At 36.7% G+C, this 16,968-nt stretch overlaps 1 protein-coding gene across 3 annotated transcripts in view; it reads right to left on the reverse strand.

Moving 5' to 3' along the window:
* The window catches only part of EBF1 (EBF transcription factor 1), a 453,310-nt gene that overhangs the window by 112,531 nt on the left and 323,811 nt on the right, over positions 1 to 16,968 (reverse strand). For 2 of the 3 annotated variants that reach the window (XM_036752357.1, XM_036752355.1), the window contains exon 9: positions 2,490 to 2,623. In XM_036752357.1, the coding sequence (XP_036608252.1) occupies positions 2,490 to 2,623 (134 nt within the window). The remainder of the gene's footprint in view (positions 1 to 2,489; positions 2,624 to 16,968) is intronic. The other variant, XM_036752356.1, reaches the window with a different exon arrangement.

Consider the following 16,968-nt stretch of genomic DNA (forward strand, 5'->3'; position numbering starts at 1 on the left):
AGTCCCAGCATACTTGGCCCTAATTAGTTATTATATATTATAATAACCATCCAGTTATTATTGGGACTAAATGAAACAATATTTGTAAAGTGGTTTGCAAACCTTAATATGAAATATAAATGTTAGCTGTTGCTGCCATTACTACTACTACTACTACTACGTTCTGTCTCAGGCATCGCATTTTAGGAAAGACATGGATAAGCTGAGGTATCCACAGGATAACATCTAAAGATGGCTATGGAATCATGGACTTAGAGCTAGAAGAAAGTTTGGGGCCATGGGGTCTAATCCGTCATTTAACAAACGAAGAACTGAGGCCCAGAAACGTTAAGCGATTTGACCAGGATTACACAGCTAGGAAATGTCTGAGCTCATATCTGAACCTAGGTCTTCCCAGCTCCAAGTCTGGTACTTTATCCACTACCCACTGCTGCCTTGCAAGTAAAGGGCCTCGAATTCATGCCAGCTGAAAAGACTGAGAATGTTTTGGATGGAGAAAAGAAGACTTGGAGGAAGACATGATGGCTGTTCTCAAGTAACTGAAGAATTGTCTCTTAGAAGTGGGTTTAGATTTCTTCTGATTGGATCCAAATGGTAGAAAAAAGGAGCAATGAACTGTAAGCTGCAAAGAAGCAAATTAGGTTTGATAGAAAGGAAAACTTCCTAAGATTCAGAGATATCCCAGAGAGGGATAGGTTGACTCAGGAGGTTCCCCTTTACTGGAGGTTTTTAAGCAAAAGCTAGATAACCCTTTGCTAGGTATGAAATAGAAGGAATTCTTGTTAAAAATCTGTGCTAAGTTAGATGCCTTATGAGCTCCCTCCCAACTCTAAAATTATAGGATTCTGAGAAAACCACTAAGACCATTCTGAGTTAGGCTTTGGTCATCTTGTTCTACCCTAAAGTGGACAAATGCCCAATCCCATCCAATCACCAAAATGCATGCGAATTTTCAAAAATTTGTTGTAAAAACTGCTTTGGAAAGAGGAAAACATCCAAATAGCATCACCTAAACTTTCTGCATCTCCATATGGCATGAGCCTAAAGAGTTAGTCCAAATGAACCAAAATTAATTCTGAGATGGGACATTAATATGGAATAGTGGAGAGAATCCTGAAGTGGGAGCCAAGAGATCTGGGTTCTGGTCCTGCCTTTGCCACTAATTAGATATGTAAATCTTGGTTAAGTTATTTACCTCCCTGGGTTTTAGTGTCCTTATCTATAAAATGAGTGGTTTAGACTCAATGAGATCCTTTCAGCTCTGAATCTAATATTCTAAACAATATGAAGGAGTACATATAGGGTGAAGGAGAGGAATCTATGGTGACGTTGACAGAATTAGAAAACCACAAAATCTCAGAATTGGATGGGATATCAAGAGTTATATAATCCAACCCATACCCAAACAGGAATCCCATCTATAATATCCTCCCAAAATGGTTGTTCAGCTTGCCGAAAGACCTCCAGCAAATTCACCATACCTTTTAAGGTAGCCCATTTTGTTTGGGGCAGTCTAATTGTTAGGAAATTTACCTTTATATAGAAATTAAATATACCTTTATGTAACTTCCACCCATCAATCCCAGGTCTGCCCTGTAGAGCCAAGAAAACATCTCAGTTTGACCTTTCATATAAAAATCTTTTAGATGCTTGCAGGTCACCTCCTATTCGTCTCTTTCCCAAGGCTAAACACTGAGGTTCAGAGTAAGAAAGAGCACAAAATATCCCAAGACAACTCTTCGGTAGATGGGTAACGTTTATGTTCTTGGGCTAATCATGATCACTGCCAAAAAAGCAGGATATTGGGTTAAAATAACTCATATGCTACTTGGAAAACATTGTGGGAATAGAGCCATTTTCAGCTGGTAAAGAAGCAGTCAAAAATGACTTATAGAAAAAAAAAAAGTAGGTCTGAAAAGGGTGCCAGACTCATCTGCATATTCAATTTAATTAATTTAATATATATCGAATGCCTCCTATGTGCAAGTTACTATGCCCCGCCCCACCTCAAGCAGGCAAACTCCTAATAAGTTTTATAAATTAAAATCAAGACTTTTATCTGGATTATTAGTTTCTTTAGGATGTTGTTCCTAAAAGAGAGATTGACAATAACCTGAATCTCATGAAATCCAGGAACCAGACAATGTTCTAAATATGCTCCCACTGCCTAAGTGCTATTCACACCACCATAGAAAGTGTGTAGTAAATTTCCCACAAGATAACTACCATCAGGTTCACAAAGCTAGCAAAGTAAAGCAGGAATTCAAACCTATGCCTTGATGGTGCCAACTGATAAGAAATTAGAATAAGTTGTAGTAAAAAGCGTTGCCTCGTGACAAATACATTTGCCTCATGCTCCCAGTCCAGAACAACTAGACTGTAGTAGAGCTATTCTATAGGGTTTGACATGGCTCCATTAACATTGCACATGTAGACATTTCCCAGCACTAGACAAAAGTATGAGATATTAATGTTCAGACAACACCTACCTCACTCCAGACCAGCATGGTACCGAATATGACCTGTAACCCATCAAAGAAATTGTCTCCTATGATGATCACTGTGGCACCTCCCGTAGTCCATCCTTCACTTGGACTGATGGCTTTGATACAGGGGGTAGCTGCTTTTCAACACACATGAAAAAGAGAAGAATTCTGCTGTTAGAACCAAACTTTAATAATTAGAGATTTGATTTTTTTTAAAATGACTTTTATCTTTTTTCATTAACATGAAGCTCCTCAAGATCTCAAATGCTTCCTAACTATAGCATGATATGAGATGCAGTATCACCTTTAGAAAACATTGTTTTCAATATTTGCATCAAAAATATAATTCATTTTTCGGCCCACAGGAAAGCTGGAAACATGATCAAAAGCAATCAATTGTTAATATATGAAATGCTAATTAACTCACCCTTTCAAAAAACTCTCAATTCCTTCATTTTCAAGTGCAAATTTCATTTCACAAGAAAATGTATTGATGAAAAGAAAGCTAATAAACATTTGGCCAAATATTAGTGGAAGTAGATGAGGGAAGCAGGGGCCAGGATTTCTTCTCACAGGATGGTCTAAATTTTTTTCCCCTTACCTCATGTCCCCTCTATTGATATAATAGCACTAGAGATTTGATAAGTTTAAATGAATAACACTTTCAATTGGATACCATCAGCCCCATTTTGCATATGATAACTCTACTGAGGAAGGTGGCCAAAATTATATAACCCTATAAACTGAGTTAATAGTAGATCCAAAAAAGTATACACCTCCCGAATCCCTCATTCATTTCTTTTTATTTCAACCCCAGGTCCAAAGTTATAGTATTAGGTTTGTTAAATATTTGGGGGAGGGGGGTGAGTTTCCATTGTAAAAAGCATCTAGAGATAAACACTTTGTAAATGTTGTGAATAGACTGGAGGAGGTTTACTGGAATGGACATGGTACAAGTTGAATCCAATTGCTGTGGGACCACTGTTTTGGTAAGAATGGAATGGTGAGGTTATGTCTTTGAAGTTCTAAAACAGACAGCTTCATTTCTCAGGTTTTTAATATTGCTAGCCTGCCTGTCATTCTCAGAAGGGTTTCTAATTAATATCAATACCTCAAAGTACCAAAAACTGGAAGGTGTTGAGTAGGAGACAAAATGGGACTCTCATTTTACAAAAACCTCTAAATGTCCCAGACCAATTTTTCCACTACTTAAGCTAATGGAAGGCCCAGCTAATTTTGCAGAAAAGGAGATAGGCAAGTATTACACATTGTCAAATCTCTTAGAGTTTGCTACTTTGACTTTTGCAAAAACAAAAGAAACTATTAGACTCTAACCTGAGAGGGAGGGGACAACCATCACCTCCAAAAAGTAGTTGAATGTGTTTGATTTGAACATGAGTTAATCTGGTAAAATTGCACCAACGTGTTTTGAAAAATCTAAACCAAGTGTTTAATTTTGGTTGAACTTGTAATGATGCATTTACAACCAAAATGGCCCCTTTTAATATTCCTTCCCTCTCCTCCTACTTCTTCCCTCTCTCTTCTAACCAAGACCAAGATATTTGATGAAAGGAAATATATACTACATTTGTATTCTCAAAATTAATTTTCCAATTTTTGATACCATGAAGCTTGGAATCATCAAAATTCTATATGACTAAAAGTTTTTTGTAAGTACATTTCTTGGTATTATGGGATTTAGAATTGGAAGGATCCTTAAAAATCACCTATTTCAATTTTACAGAGTAGAAAACTGAATCCCAAAGAGGCTCATGACTTTCCCAGTGTCACACAGCTGATAAATAGAAAAGCCAGGATTTCAAACCAGATTTTTTGCTTCCAAATGCAGAAACTGTTGAATAACCCCAAATCAATCACAGAATATGAATTATGATTACAAGCCCTTTACTAATGAACTGGAAGATGTTTAAGGGTTGTGAAGGGCCACAATATATAAATAACTTGGAATCACTTCAGTTTACCCTCTCCTCCCAACATATTAATGTTTTATTTCCCTAAATGAAGCAAATCTTTGAAGATCTTAGAAACAGGAAAGGCAAGAGCTGATTAGGACTGGTTTTAACGCGATACTGCTTGAAGATAACATTTAACTAAGGGCCCCTCCTAACTCTGTGGTCCTGTGATTATCCCCTCAGCCTCAAAAAAGTCTTTGTGTTGGGTTTTGGATGGTTTTTATTCCAATTTCTTTTGGAGGTGGGAGATGGTGAATTGTCCATGTTAGCATATTTCTTTTTAAAATGTGTTGTCTTTTGGGTTTTCTAATAGTCCCTATGCAAGAGCCACAATGACATGTTCGTGTCCGCTTCAGAGAGTCTCCAGCATAGCTGAAGCCTGCAGGCTTTAGAAGTAGTGGGGACTCCTTCCTCCTTCATCCCTTTGAAAGTCCTAGGGAGGAGGTAGATGTGTGTGTGTGTGTGTGTGTTTCAAAAAGTATTTTTTCCAAGACCTTCACTGTAGTTTTCACTTTGAAAACACTCATGTTATCAAACTCGGCAAGCAACCTGCCAATAATAAAGTAGCCTGCGAGCCAGCAAACAAGGAGAGAACAGACTCAAGTATCCGGAGGAGCTACAAACACTGGTGGGGGAACAAATGAGTCAAAGCTCATATAATACCATCCTCTTAATCTCCTTGTAAGGAAGACTTGTGAAAAAGCAGCAGCATGCTGCTCAGCGTGTCCTAACTCCACACTTGGCAACATTCTAGAACCCAGCTAATAAACTTCACTTCATCTTAGAAGAAATACATAGAATCCTTGCAACTCTCAGAATCATAAAATTTTATAGCTACAACGGGGCTCGGAGATCATCTAGTCTATCCCTCTCATTTAATAGATTAGCAAACTGAGACCCAAAGTCACCCAACTAGTTAGTGACATCCTGACACCTATTCTAGTCCTTTTCACACTAGACCAATTTGTCTCTTGATTTGATGTCCTGCACCTAATAAAACTCATTAGCTACTTCATACACAAAAAGAAGCATTAACCAATGGACCAAGTCTCAAATCATCAGATTAGGCCTGACTTTCAGAAAGCAGGGAGAAGAACTGAACAAATCCACAAATCTCCTTCATGTCAGTTTTTCCCTCCTAAGAATGCTGTTTTTGAAAGCTAAATTTGATGTAGCCAGACAGTGTCTTTCTTTCTTTAGTTAGTAGTAGGTCAAATGTATAAGTTAGAGATTAAGAGTGGATTATGGAGTCCAATTATACAGAAGAGGAAACTGAGGCACAGAGAAGTTAAATGGTTTGTCCAAGGTCATTATACAGATGAAGAAACTGAGGCACAAAGAAGTTAAATGATTTGTCCAAGGTCAAAAAGACAGTGAAGTGGTAAAAGAGGATTCAAACCCAGACTCACAGTCTTATACTCTTTCCACTGTGCTTCACCACAAGGGAAAAAAAGGGAAAGGGAAGTCAACCTGAAGATAACAATGTACATGGAGCTAATGTGATGTTAGTGGATCCTGGGATGGTATTTGAAAAAAAAAACTTGCTTAATCTAGGAATTAGGCAACCAATAGGACCTATAAGACAGAATGGGATCAAGAAAGTCAATTTAAATACAAAATTCTGTGTTGACAGTAAGTCCTGACTTAATAAAGAAAGGCTTTTGTTGCTGTTGTTGTTTTCCCTCCAAATTTTTATCACCATTGTATTTTCATACTTTTGGCGTCCATAGCACATTGTAAGCCCAGCGTTGCTGGTTCTAGATCTCATTAAAAACAAAAGTTTTTTTGTTGTCTTTTGTTTTATTTCCCCCAGCCACCAAAGTAGAGGAGATTTTCCTCCCTTCAGACTATGACAATAAAATGATTACCCCACCACGGTTTAGCATAATGGTTCTGAAATGCTCATGGCATATTGCAGAGTTAAAGTGGAAATTATTAGGTAGCTCTTCTTTGTTATAATAATGATCACTCCACAAATAAAAGCTCTTCTCCCAAAGGTACTGCAAGGCACAAAATGCTAATTCTGAAGATTATGTGCGAGCTTTTATTAAATATTACTATGCCCTGCCTGTTTGAGGGCTTCTCTGCTCTGATTGCTTTATGAGTGCCATGTTAATGTCATTCCCATCTCGCTAGCAGCAGGCACACATTTTAGCGTTTGTATGAGAGTTGATCAAAGGCCACGTGCTGGGGGAATTGCTGAGAAAACACGGACAAGCGATAAAAATCTAACAGATTAATTGGTTTAAATTTCATTTCAGGGTGTTGAACTTTGGCTTGGGACTCTAATACTACACTATGAGTCAGGGCCTAATTACCAGATTTCCAATTTGCTTTCTGAACAATGGTTGGGGTAGGGGGTGGGGGAGGCGGGGAGAGAGAGAGAGAGAGAGAATGAATAGAAAGAAATTTTGTTTTTTAAATTTACCACCTCCAGCATATATTTAACAACTAAGGTCCTATGTGGAGAAAATTGCACAGGGAACGTTCTCCATCACCTGTTCAGCCTTAAGAGCATTTCTATCTCCTTCAAATAGCACCAGAAGATGGAAGAAATAACAAATACCCTCAGCAATTGGAAATTTTCTGATTTATAGAATCAATGGTATATGATTCAAGTGCCCACAAACACACTTTGGAGGCATCAGGCTCTTTATTAGCAAACTGAATTTATAAGCTGTAACAGCATCTCACCCTCCAATAGAAATGATCTATTTCATTGATATAAAACTGGGGCCAGGAAAGCCATGTTTACTTCAGAGTTTATGGGTGGCCTTGGGAATAAGGGTTAATTGAGCTCAGAGGTACATGCCCACTGAGGTGAATTAGTGATGTGTGCAGCTATCAGCAGGGTTCTGGGCCTGCTCTTATTTTTACTTCTGAAATCTCTTTGTGCTGTGATTAATATCTGGCTTGTTTCAGTGGCTGTAAGGATGACCTGGTCAGCGGTCCAGTATTTATCATCAACTCTAGGTCTACCTTCCCCTATTCCAAGATGAGGTTTTGCAACTATTGGTGTTTTATTATAGGAACCTAAATTTCTTGGTCCATTTTGTTCTTGCGAAAGACACTAAAGTAATACATATTCAGTCACGATGTTTTTTGGAAATTTTGAATTATTCCAATCTAAGTCATGTTTCCACAAATATAGTAAGAACAAAGTATGAGAAAGAAATTAACTTTTTTCTCTTCTGTACATTAATATATGTAAAACTCTGAAATGGTATTAAATTCACGCTTCTACAGATTTACTATGTAAGAGAAAATTATATTAAGAATGATGACTTAAGGTACTGAAATACCTTGCACAGTATTGTTGCACACATTAGGTACTCAGTTAATGAGTATTTGTTGAATGTATGAATGAATTACTGAAATGTCTTCTAGTTCGGATATGGACGAGATTATAAGTTCCTCTTAGCTTTCCCGTGAAGCATATTTTATTGTAGTGTAATTTTTTTAAATTCGTTAAGGTATGCCTGGTAACTGTTGACCAGAATATATTGATCTATCATAGTGCTCTCTTCTCTGATAAGGGAATCATAAGATTACAAGGAATCAAACTTTCTAAGCAGATTTTTGTTTTGGCTGACATGTGTGGCTGTATTACTGAGTAGGTGGATTTAAGATTAATCTTTTTGGAGCAGATAAATTGAGACTTGCATAGATCTTTCTTCAAAGTTGAAGGTATCAGAGGAAAAAGGATCTCATCTGCCCTTGTATGAAATCTGATAATCCAAACGGAAAACTTTCTTTAAAAAAAAGAAAAAAGACAAGACTCTAATGCTATTGGCCTAAATTTCTGAGACTTGGCAGAAAATTTTGGGAAAACCATGAACTCAGCTTCCTCCTTCTGCTTACTAGTGATAGACCCTACATAAAACCCAGGCTAATTTTATTTTCTCTTAAATTTCAGTAGTACTGTGCTTGAAGGCATATCTACTCTAGGGATTAGGGGAAAAATCACACACTTTGGACTTGAGTTTTACCCATTAGCATTGCATCTTCCTGTTTAAACTAAACAATTGTATTTGCTGTTTATTTTAGTAAAATGATGATTTTCCTGCCTGCTCTCTCAGTAACACTGAACAACGCCTTCCCCTTCACCTCTGACAATAAGCAGTCGCTGGGCAGGAAACAGGGAAAGAAGGGGTTTGGCCCCATCCAGGAGATTGGCCCTATATCTTTTTAAGCCACATGCAGGAGGCTGCTCTATTCTTAGGTCAGGCATCCTCTTACTGGAAGCATCAGAGACAAACTCCAGTTGCTATGACATCATTCCGAGAATGGAAACTACCTCGCCCTACGTCCTGGCCCTATTACATGCAAGACCTTCATTCAGAACAGCGAGAGGAGTAGATTCTCAGTCAGCTGTGAAAAAATCAATGGTTTCATCACTCTAAATTCAATACTGAACAATTTACCATCTAGGTAAATTTGTATCAGCTTATCATTATCAGCACAATAAAATTCCTCTTGCTGATATTTCTTTGAGTTTTTTGATCAATTGACTCTGTGTTGCTGCTACGCTCTCCTTTCTTTTGTATTTCCTTTGATTCAACCAAGATTAGTGTATTATTGTTTTGTGAGGGTTTAAAGTCTATACTTAATAATATGTCTACTAGGATATCTACATTCCAATGAATAATGCTTTATATACATATATTATTATATGCATATGTGATATAAATACTATATGACATAGGCATATCATATATATATATACATATATATATCATAAATACACACACAAAAACACCATTTAGCTCTTAAATTCCAGTGGCTCCAATAGCTGTACATGTTTGTATTCACTTATGCATGTTTTTAAGGTCACTATTTTAAAAGAAATTCTGGTACAGAGATTTCTTCACTCTAGATACAATTATTTTTTATAAATATTAAATGAGATTAAGAATTTCAGGGACTTTAATTTTGTATCTCCTAGTAATTTGCTTTGACAACATTAAGGATTATCACTAAATGGAGAAAAGAAAATATACTTGGTATATAAAGATATAGATTCAAAATTGGATATAAATCTAATAAAGCAGTATGACTGCAAGACTCTCTAAACTGTTAAGTTTATTGTGACAGCTTCCAAGTTGCAAAGCAGGCCATTTGCTAATTACACTTCAAGTCTGCTTCCTAGTCACTCTATTCCTTCCTTAGTCTATTCTGGAGCAGTAAAATTTCTCCTCAGTCTTTATAGAAGCATCGCCTCAGTGGGGAGATTGCAGGGAGGGGCAGTGATAGGATGTGAAAATGGCAACGTGAAAGATTCTAGAGAAAGCACTTTTGGAGTTCTGAAGCTGTCTGCTATCCTAGAAACTAAGATGGTTCCAGATACAAATGGATTTAACAATTCAACAGTAAAAATTCTTGACATTTTGATGTACCTATAACTTCTAAATTGCTTTTGAAAGATTTGTTGAAGGCTTTTCTGATTTAATAATACACAACATGTTATTGTTTCATAATATGTGAAAATTGTTTAGTTAAATACACTCTAGGAACTCAAACTTGTTCAACTCCAGAAGGTTTGCTGGTATTCTAACAGTTTTCTGTCTCATGTTGAAATCCAAAATTATGAGGTATAAATATGAATTCTCTCTCATTGATGGCAAATATGACCATCAGATTCAATTTCCTATTATTTCTTTCATTCTTCCTTTTTTCTTTTCTTCCTTTTTGTGCAATGATTGTCAATAGCTATCCATGGCAAAGCAAAGAGAAAAGTAATGCTGGGGAGGGGAATGAACCCTGGAAATGAATTATTCATGCCTAAGATTGCAATATTTGTTGCAACAATAGTAAATTCACTTGCCTCTGATTGTACACTAAGTAAATAATTCTTTTCTTCCTGCCATAAGGAACTTTCCTGTGCAAAAAGCATTTTTCCTATAAGGAAAGTTAAGGAAAGTGAAGCTATGAAATAAAAGGAGGTGAAATCATGTTCCAAAATTGAACTATCACTGTGTGAAAGAGAAAACAATTTAAAATTAAAAATATATATACATACATATACATATATAATATATATGTAATTGTTTCTTCAAAGAATAGAGACCCAGGCCTTTATTCACCTCCAGATTTCTCTTATAAATCAGAGAAGCCCCTCCTGGGCCTAAAAAAATAATAAAGTCAAATATGAACAAGTCTAGTGGAAAATCTGCAACGTTAATCTTGGCCAGAGTCATATTTTTAACAGGCGTTGAATTTGTGCGCCGGATTATCCAGATGGCCATACAAGAATCATCCTGATAGGATTAAGCCTTTATGCTGAACTCTGTTCCATCTGTTCACAAAGGTTGCCTTTCCTTATCTGAATATAAAATTTGAAGTCTTCCTGTGCCCAGGAGCATGACTAAACTCTAGTCTTAAAAATACAGACGCACACAAACAATTCCATGTTTGATTAGCCATATCAGCTGAAGTGAGCTCACTCTCCTATTGTCAAACGTATTAGCTTTGTTGTTTCTCTGAAGAACCTAAAAACTATTCAGGGTCTATAAATGTATTTTTCTTCCTGCTTAATGGTAGCATCCCTTCAATTCATGAGGTCATGAAACTGGCACCCATTGATATATGTAGGATAAGTATACCTTATAGATCATTTTATATAGTATCAAGGTTGTTAACTCTGATGAGACTTTGGTTCAGAACGCTAAGCGGCAGAGATATCTGTAGGTCCTAATTTCTCCCCTTGATCAAAAACACCTAAATACGGTTTTATAAGTTATAGTATCGCAGAATGAACAGAAATGTTTCCATGAAAAACTCTGTATTTCTCCACTTTCACTGGGCTTCCTGTATCTGTAAAACAGTGTGGGGCATAAAGAATGTCTATCTCCAAAAGAAAATTGGCCTTATGTATGTGCTATTGGTGTACCTGTTCAGCTTTCATGAGTCTAGTTCACCAGCTACCATGAGATAGCAAGAAGTTGAAAAAGTTGATCTTGGCTAGGTTTCTTGACATATATATGTATATGTATGTGTATATATATATATATATGTGTGTGTGTGTGTGTATGTATGTATATGCATGTATATATGTATACACACACATGTGTGTATATGTATGTATACACACACACACACATATATATATATATATAGATATATATAGATATAGATATATATGTTGCCAACTGAAAGGCCACTGTCCAGTGGATAGTCTTAGGGTTCCAAACCTTGAGCCAAATAAATGGGAAGGGATATGACTCCATACCTCTCTAAAAGGTGGCTCAATCAGTCAGGAATTTCCAAGACAAATATAATTCACTAATAAATAAGTGAAAGAGGTGATGGGAAAAAAATTTCCTTAAAAAAATGAGGCTTTTGTTGAGGGGAAAGGGGGAGGAAACAGTAAAGAAGAGAAGAGAAGGGAGGGAAGGAAGGGGAGAGGAGAAGAGAAGTGAAAGGGGAGGAAAGGAGTTTTTAGTTGTGGGGAAGTATTTCCCCTCTATTTGGAGACAATTTTGTCTCCATGTTTGTACAGTGATGGCCAAGAGACTTTGGTCTGCATTTTAAGCAATAATATAGGCTCTTCATTACATTTTAAATACCAAGGGACTCTTGTCTGCTCTCAACAATACCTTCCAGAATACCATCTCCTCTGTTTTTTGTGTTGCCATTCATGGTAGGGTCAAGTAGCTCTTCAAATAATTTAGGTTTTACTTACAAAAACACAAACATAAAAATACATTTATTGTTTTTCTACAGTACTTTTACTAGAAAACTTCTGACCAAAAGCATGGTGAAAATGAACACATTTAAGTGACTTGGATTCAGAACTACATATTTCTGTAGATAGGGTTAGACTTGTTTTTTGCTTTTAAAATTTACAAGATGTCTCGGGGCAAAGAAATCATTCCAGAGATTGTTTCTTCACTGTTAGGGGGATTTTTATTCCCCATGTGATTCTAAGGAGGGAAGCAGCATGTTTTACTAGGATAAGTAAAATAAGGAATACTAGGTTTGAAGTCAGGAAGACCTCATCTGGATTCAAATCTCTCCTCTGATGCTTACTAGCAGAGCAAGTCATTTGACCTCCATGTGCCTTGTGCAACTCGACATGACTTGTCTCTGAGTTGAGATCTGTCTTTCACAACTGGGTACAAACTCTAGCTGTTGAGGTTGATTGAATGAGAGAATCTTCAAGTACAAGCAACCATAGAGGCAATTTAGTCCAACACTTTACCTGATACATTAATCCCAGCCATGGGATCTCCTCACCAATGGACAACCACCTTCTGCTCAAAAGCCTCTCTTAATAGATATCTTATAAGGCAAATCATTCCATCTGTGGGCAGTCCCGATTGTTAGGAAGATTTTCCTTACAATCAGATGAAATGTGACTTCCTTGTAACTTTCAAACATTGACCCTAGTTCCCTCCTCTTGGGCCAAGAAAGAATAAATTGAATCAGTCTTTAATCTCTCTTCCACAGTAGCCTTCAAATAGTCAAAGACAGATATTCTATATCTCCTACGTCTTCTATTCCTCATGCTAAACATGCTTAGTTCCTTCAACTGTCTCTTGTGTCCAATTTTCCAGTCTTTTTACCACCCTCCAAATGATATATGCTCCAACTCATTGATGTTCCTAGAATGGAACATATGACAACTCAATACAAACTGCTCCAGTCAGCCTCCTTTTCTCATGGTCCCTGACCACAACATGTGCATCACTGCTTCTGCAGTCCTTACATGGTGTTCTCTCTACTCCTCACCTGAAATTCTACTTTGACTTCAAAGCTCAAGTAAAAGTTCAAACTCCTCCACAAAGCTTTCCCTGACTAAAACACACATCTCTTTCCTCTTCAGAATTCCTAAGCATTCATTTTCTGTATCTCTCATAGGAAACTTACATGCTACCTTGCATTGACATTTGGCTATTTCATGTGTGCATTGTCTTATCTTCTTCAAATAGACTTAAGTTCCTTAAGAATATGCAGTGATCCAAGACAATCCCAAAGGATTCATGATGAAGCATGCTATCTGCCTCCAGAGAGAGATATTGTCTAAATACAGACTGAAACATACTATTTTTCACTTTCTTTTTTAAATTTTTTCTTTGAATCTTCTTGTACAAAATAACTAAGATGGAAATGTTTTACATGATTGCACATGTGTAATCTATATCAGATTGTTTACGATCTTAGGGAGGGGGGAAAAGAAGGAGGGAAGAGTAGAATTTTGGACTCAAAAGAAAAAGAAAAAAACATGTTAAAATTGTTTTAACATATAATTGGGGGGGGAAATAAAGTATTGTTTTTTAAAAATAATAGAATGTGTGTGTTTGTGTGTGTGTGTGTGTGTGTGTGTGTGTGTGTGTGTGTGTGTCTCCTAGAGGCAGCTAGATGGCTCAGTGAATAGAGTGCTGGGTCTGGGGTCAGAAAGACCTGAGTTCAAATATTCCCTCAAATACTTACTAGCTATGTAATGCTGGGCAAGTCACTTAACCTCTGTTTGCCTTAAACTAGTGAGGAAGGCAATGTAAACCTCTCCAGCATCTTTGCCAAGAAAACCCCACGGACAATATTAGCAGTCATGAAGAGCTAGACATGACTGAAAAACTAAGTAATAATATGTGGCACCTAACACAAATCCATTCCTGCAAGAAGCAATTAAAAACATTCCATTAGATTCAAATATGCCTTTGCTCTGCAAGATCATGTTAACATGCCTTTTTAAGGGATGTTAACTCTTTGATGGTCAGAAAGTTATGCTGTATATGATTTTACAATAATCTGATATTGCCACGAATACAACATTAAAGGATTGATGATGTTAATGTGTCAGATAACTGGAAATCACATCACAAGAGGTCTAGGTGAGGAGATCGGAGATGGTAACCTGAGAAGAGAAGCCGGGAGGGAGAAGTACATTCTGGCCTCACTGCTTATAACCCTTGTAACTTCAGGCAAGTCATTTAACTACTCCATCAGCCCCAGATTCCCACTCTATGGAATGAGTAAGTTGGACTAGATGATCTCAGAAGATTGTTCCACATTGAATCCTATGACATGATCACTGCTTCTGGTACCAGAGGCTAAGTACTAAGTACTTAGTACTTAGAGTACTAAGGCTAAGGGTTAAAAACTACAAGGAGGCAAATCTTGGCTCTGTGTATAGAAAACTTCCAAAAAATTCCAGTTGTCCATAAAGAATGGGCTTCTTCAGAAAGTAATAAATGCCCCCTAAACAGAGGTCTTCAAGCTTATGAATACTTATGAATACATGGAAGCTACAGAGGAACTTATATTTCAAGGCATGGGTTGGACAAAGTGACTTTTGAAGTCCCAACCAAATTCAAAATTCTTAGATTGTATTAACTGCCATTCTTTGCTCCCTCTCAAAAAAAAGCTTATCTGGATGACTATTTTAATGATATCACAAAGGAAATTCCTGTATTAAGCAAGGGGTTGAACTAGATGACCTTTGAAGTTCTCGCTCGTTCTAGGATGCTGTTATTTAATAATGCAAAACCTGATAGTTATATTGTCCCTTCTTAGCAATTCTCTGCAATACTGCTAGATCATATACAACCAGCTCTTGACCCCCTATGATGTTTTTCTTTGTCATCTTGCGTGGAAGCACCAGGAATGACTTTTAGAGGAACCATGTTGTGAATGTGAGCTGTTTGTCAAAGACAACCTTCCCAAACCTTTCATGATCTTCAGAAGCTAGTGTTTTTTGCTATGAGGCATAATTCTGCCTACATTTCCTTTCACATCCAAAGCTGAGATTGCCAAGTGTGACTGAGTTTAAGCTGTATTATTGAGAGTCTTATCATTTTTAACCAGTTTCCTCTGCTGCCTGATACATTCAGTGATGCTGCAATCCAGTGTTTGTGATAGCACAGATGTTTCCGTGGTGATGGTCTGTGATGTCACCAGCACTGGAACGTGCATCACTGAACTCACCCACATGACAACAGCAAAGGAAAGATGGGACGCAGGCTCCATTTTAACTCCCATTTTGAGAGGACGCAGCTTCCTCATAAATGACTACATTAAATTTAATTTCTTCTAGGTGTTTCACATGGAGAGAATTACCCACTAACACACTAATCTATTTTGGACAGTAAAGTATATCCTACACACAATTATCAGATGCTATTCTAGTGCTAAAAAAGAAAAAAAAACCTTCAATGATTTCCTCATGCTTTAAGAATAAAGTCCTAATTCCTTAGCCTGATATTCAAAATTCCCCAAAATCTGGATCCAATTTTCCTATCCAGTATTATCTCCCATGCTTTTCCTATATATATGATCCATTTAGACTTGTCTACTCTCTATAATCTAGGCAAACTTTGTATTTCCCTACTCCGTATCTTTACTCACATTATCATTCACTTTCTTGGAGTGCCTAATTCCTTTACCTGTCTGTACCACTCATGTGACACTGATCATATATGTCCTTGCATTATTACTTTATCTATATATGACTTGCCTTTCCAAGTAAATTCCTTGATGGTAAAAACCACCTAATTTAGATTTGCATCACCCATAATACCCAGTGCCTGGCATACAGAGACTTTTAATAGGTAATAGAAAATGCATTTACATGACACCCAAATAAAGGCTTACCTCTAAAAATAGAACAACAGATAGAATACTGGATGTGGAGTCAAAAAAACCTAAGTTCAAATCCTGTCTCAAAGACTTACTATGTGTATAACACTGAGAAATTGCTTAATCCTTCTGAAGTTTCAGCTTTCTCACATGGAAAATTGGGATAATTATAACACCAACCTCATAGGGGTGTTGTGAAGATCAAATTATATATATGAAATATTTTGTAAATCTTAAAGTGTAAGTGTAAACCTTAAAGGTAAACTATTATTATTGTTTTTTTGGCTGTTATATGCTCAATTAGATTAAAATAGTCAATTTAGTCATCTCCTGCAGACATAAAACCCTAGTTTGGGATTTCCTTAGTCTCAAGCTAGAAGGTATAATGTGTGTCCACTAGATTTATAGGATATCACCACCTCTTTCTGATTGTAGTTATATTTTTCAGGAGACAATGACCCTCATACAAATTTTAATAAAAATTTATTTTCTTTTTCCTAGACTCCTATGTCTAAGTGTAAAACCTGGCAATCTAATACAGCAATACAAATGCTGATTCCAATGCAGGAATAATGTAAATGCTGTCAATTTGTCAGGCTTGGAAGACTTTCTATTATTATAAGTTGAGCAGTTAAATATGCAATGTTAAAAGTTTCTAAGTCTAATATGGGCAATACCACCCCTACGAAAATCTGCATTTTTGAGAATATGATGTCATATTTCCATCCTTAATTCTTCAGCCACAACAATGTTCATTCAATATAAGGTTTTACATCTGTGAAATAAAAGGTTTAAAGTGATGAATAAATGGATTTTAGGCAAAGAAGGAAAATGAAGTTCTGGGGTTTATTTTTCCCCTACATTTATTAGTCATTTATTTATTCAATAAATATTTCAGCGCCTACTTCATGCAAGGAAAACTGCATTGGCCT

The sequence above is a fragment of the Trichosurus vulpecula genome, chromosome 3, assembly GCF_011100635.1.
Source record: "Trichosurus vulpecula isolate mTriVul1 chromosome 3, mTriVul1.pri, whole genome shotgun sequence".
Classification (NCBI taxonomy): Eukaryota; Metazoa; Chordata; class Mammalia; order Diprotodontia; family Phalangeridae; genus Trichosurus; species Trichosurus vulpecula.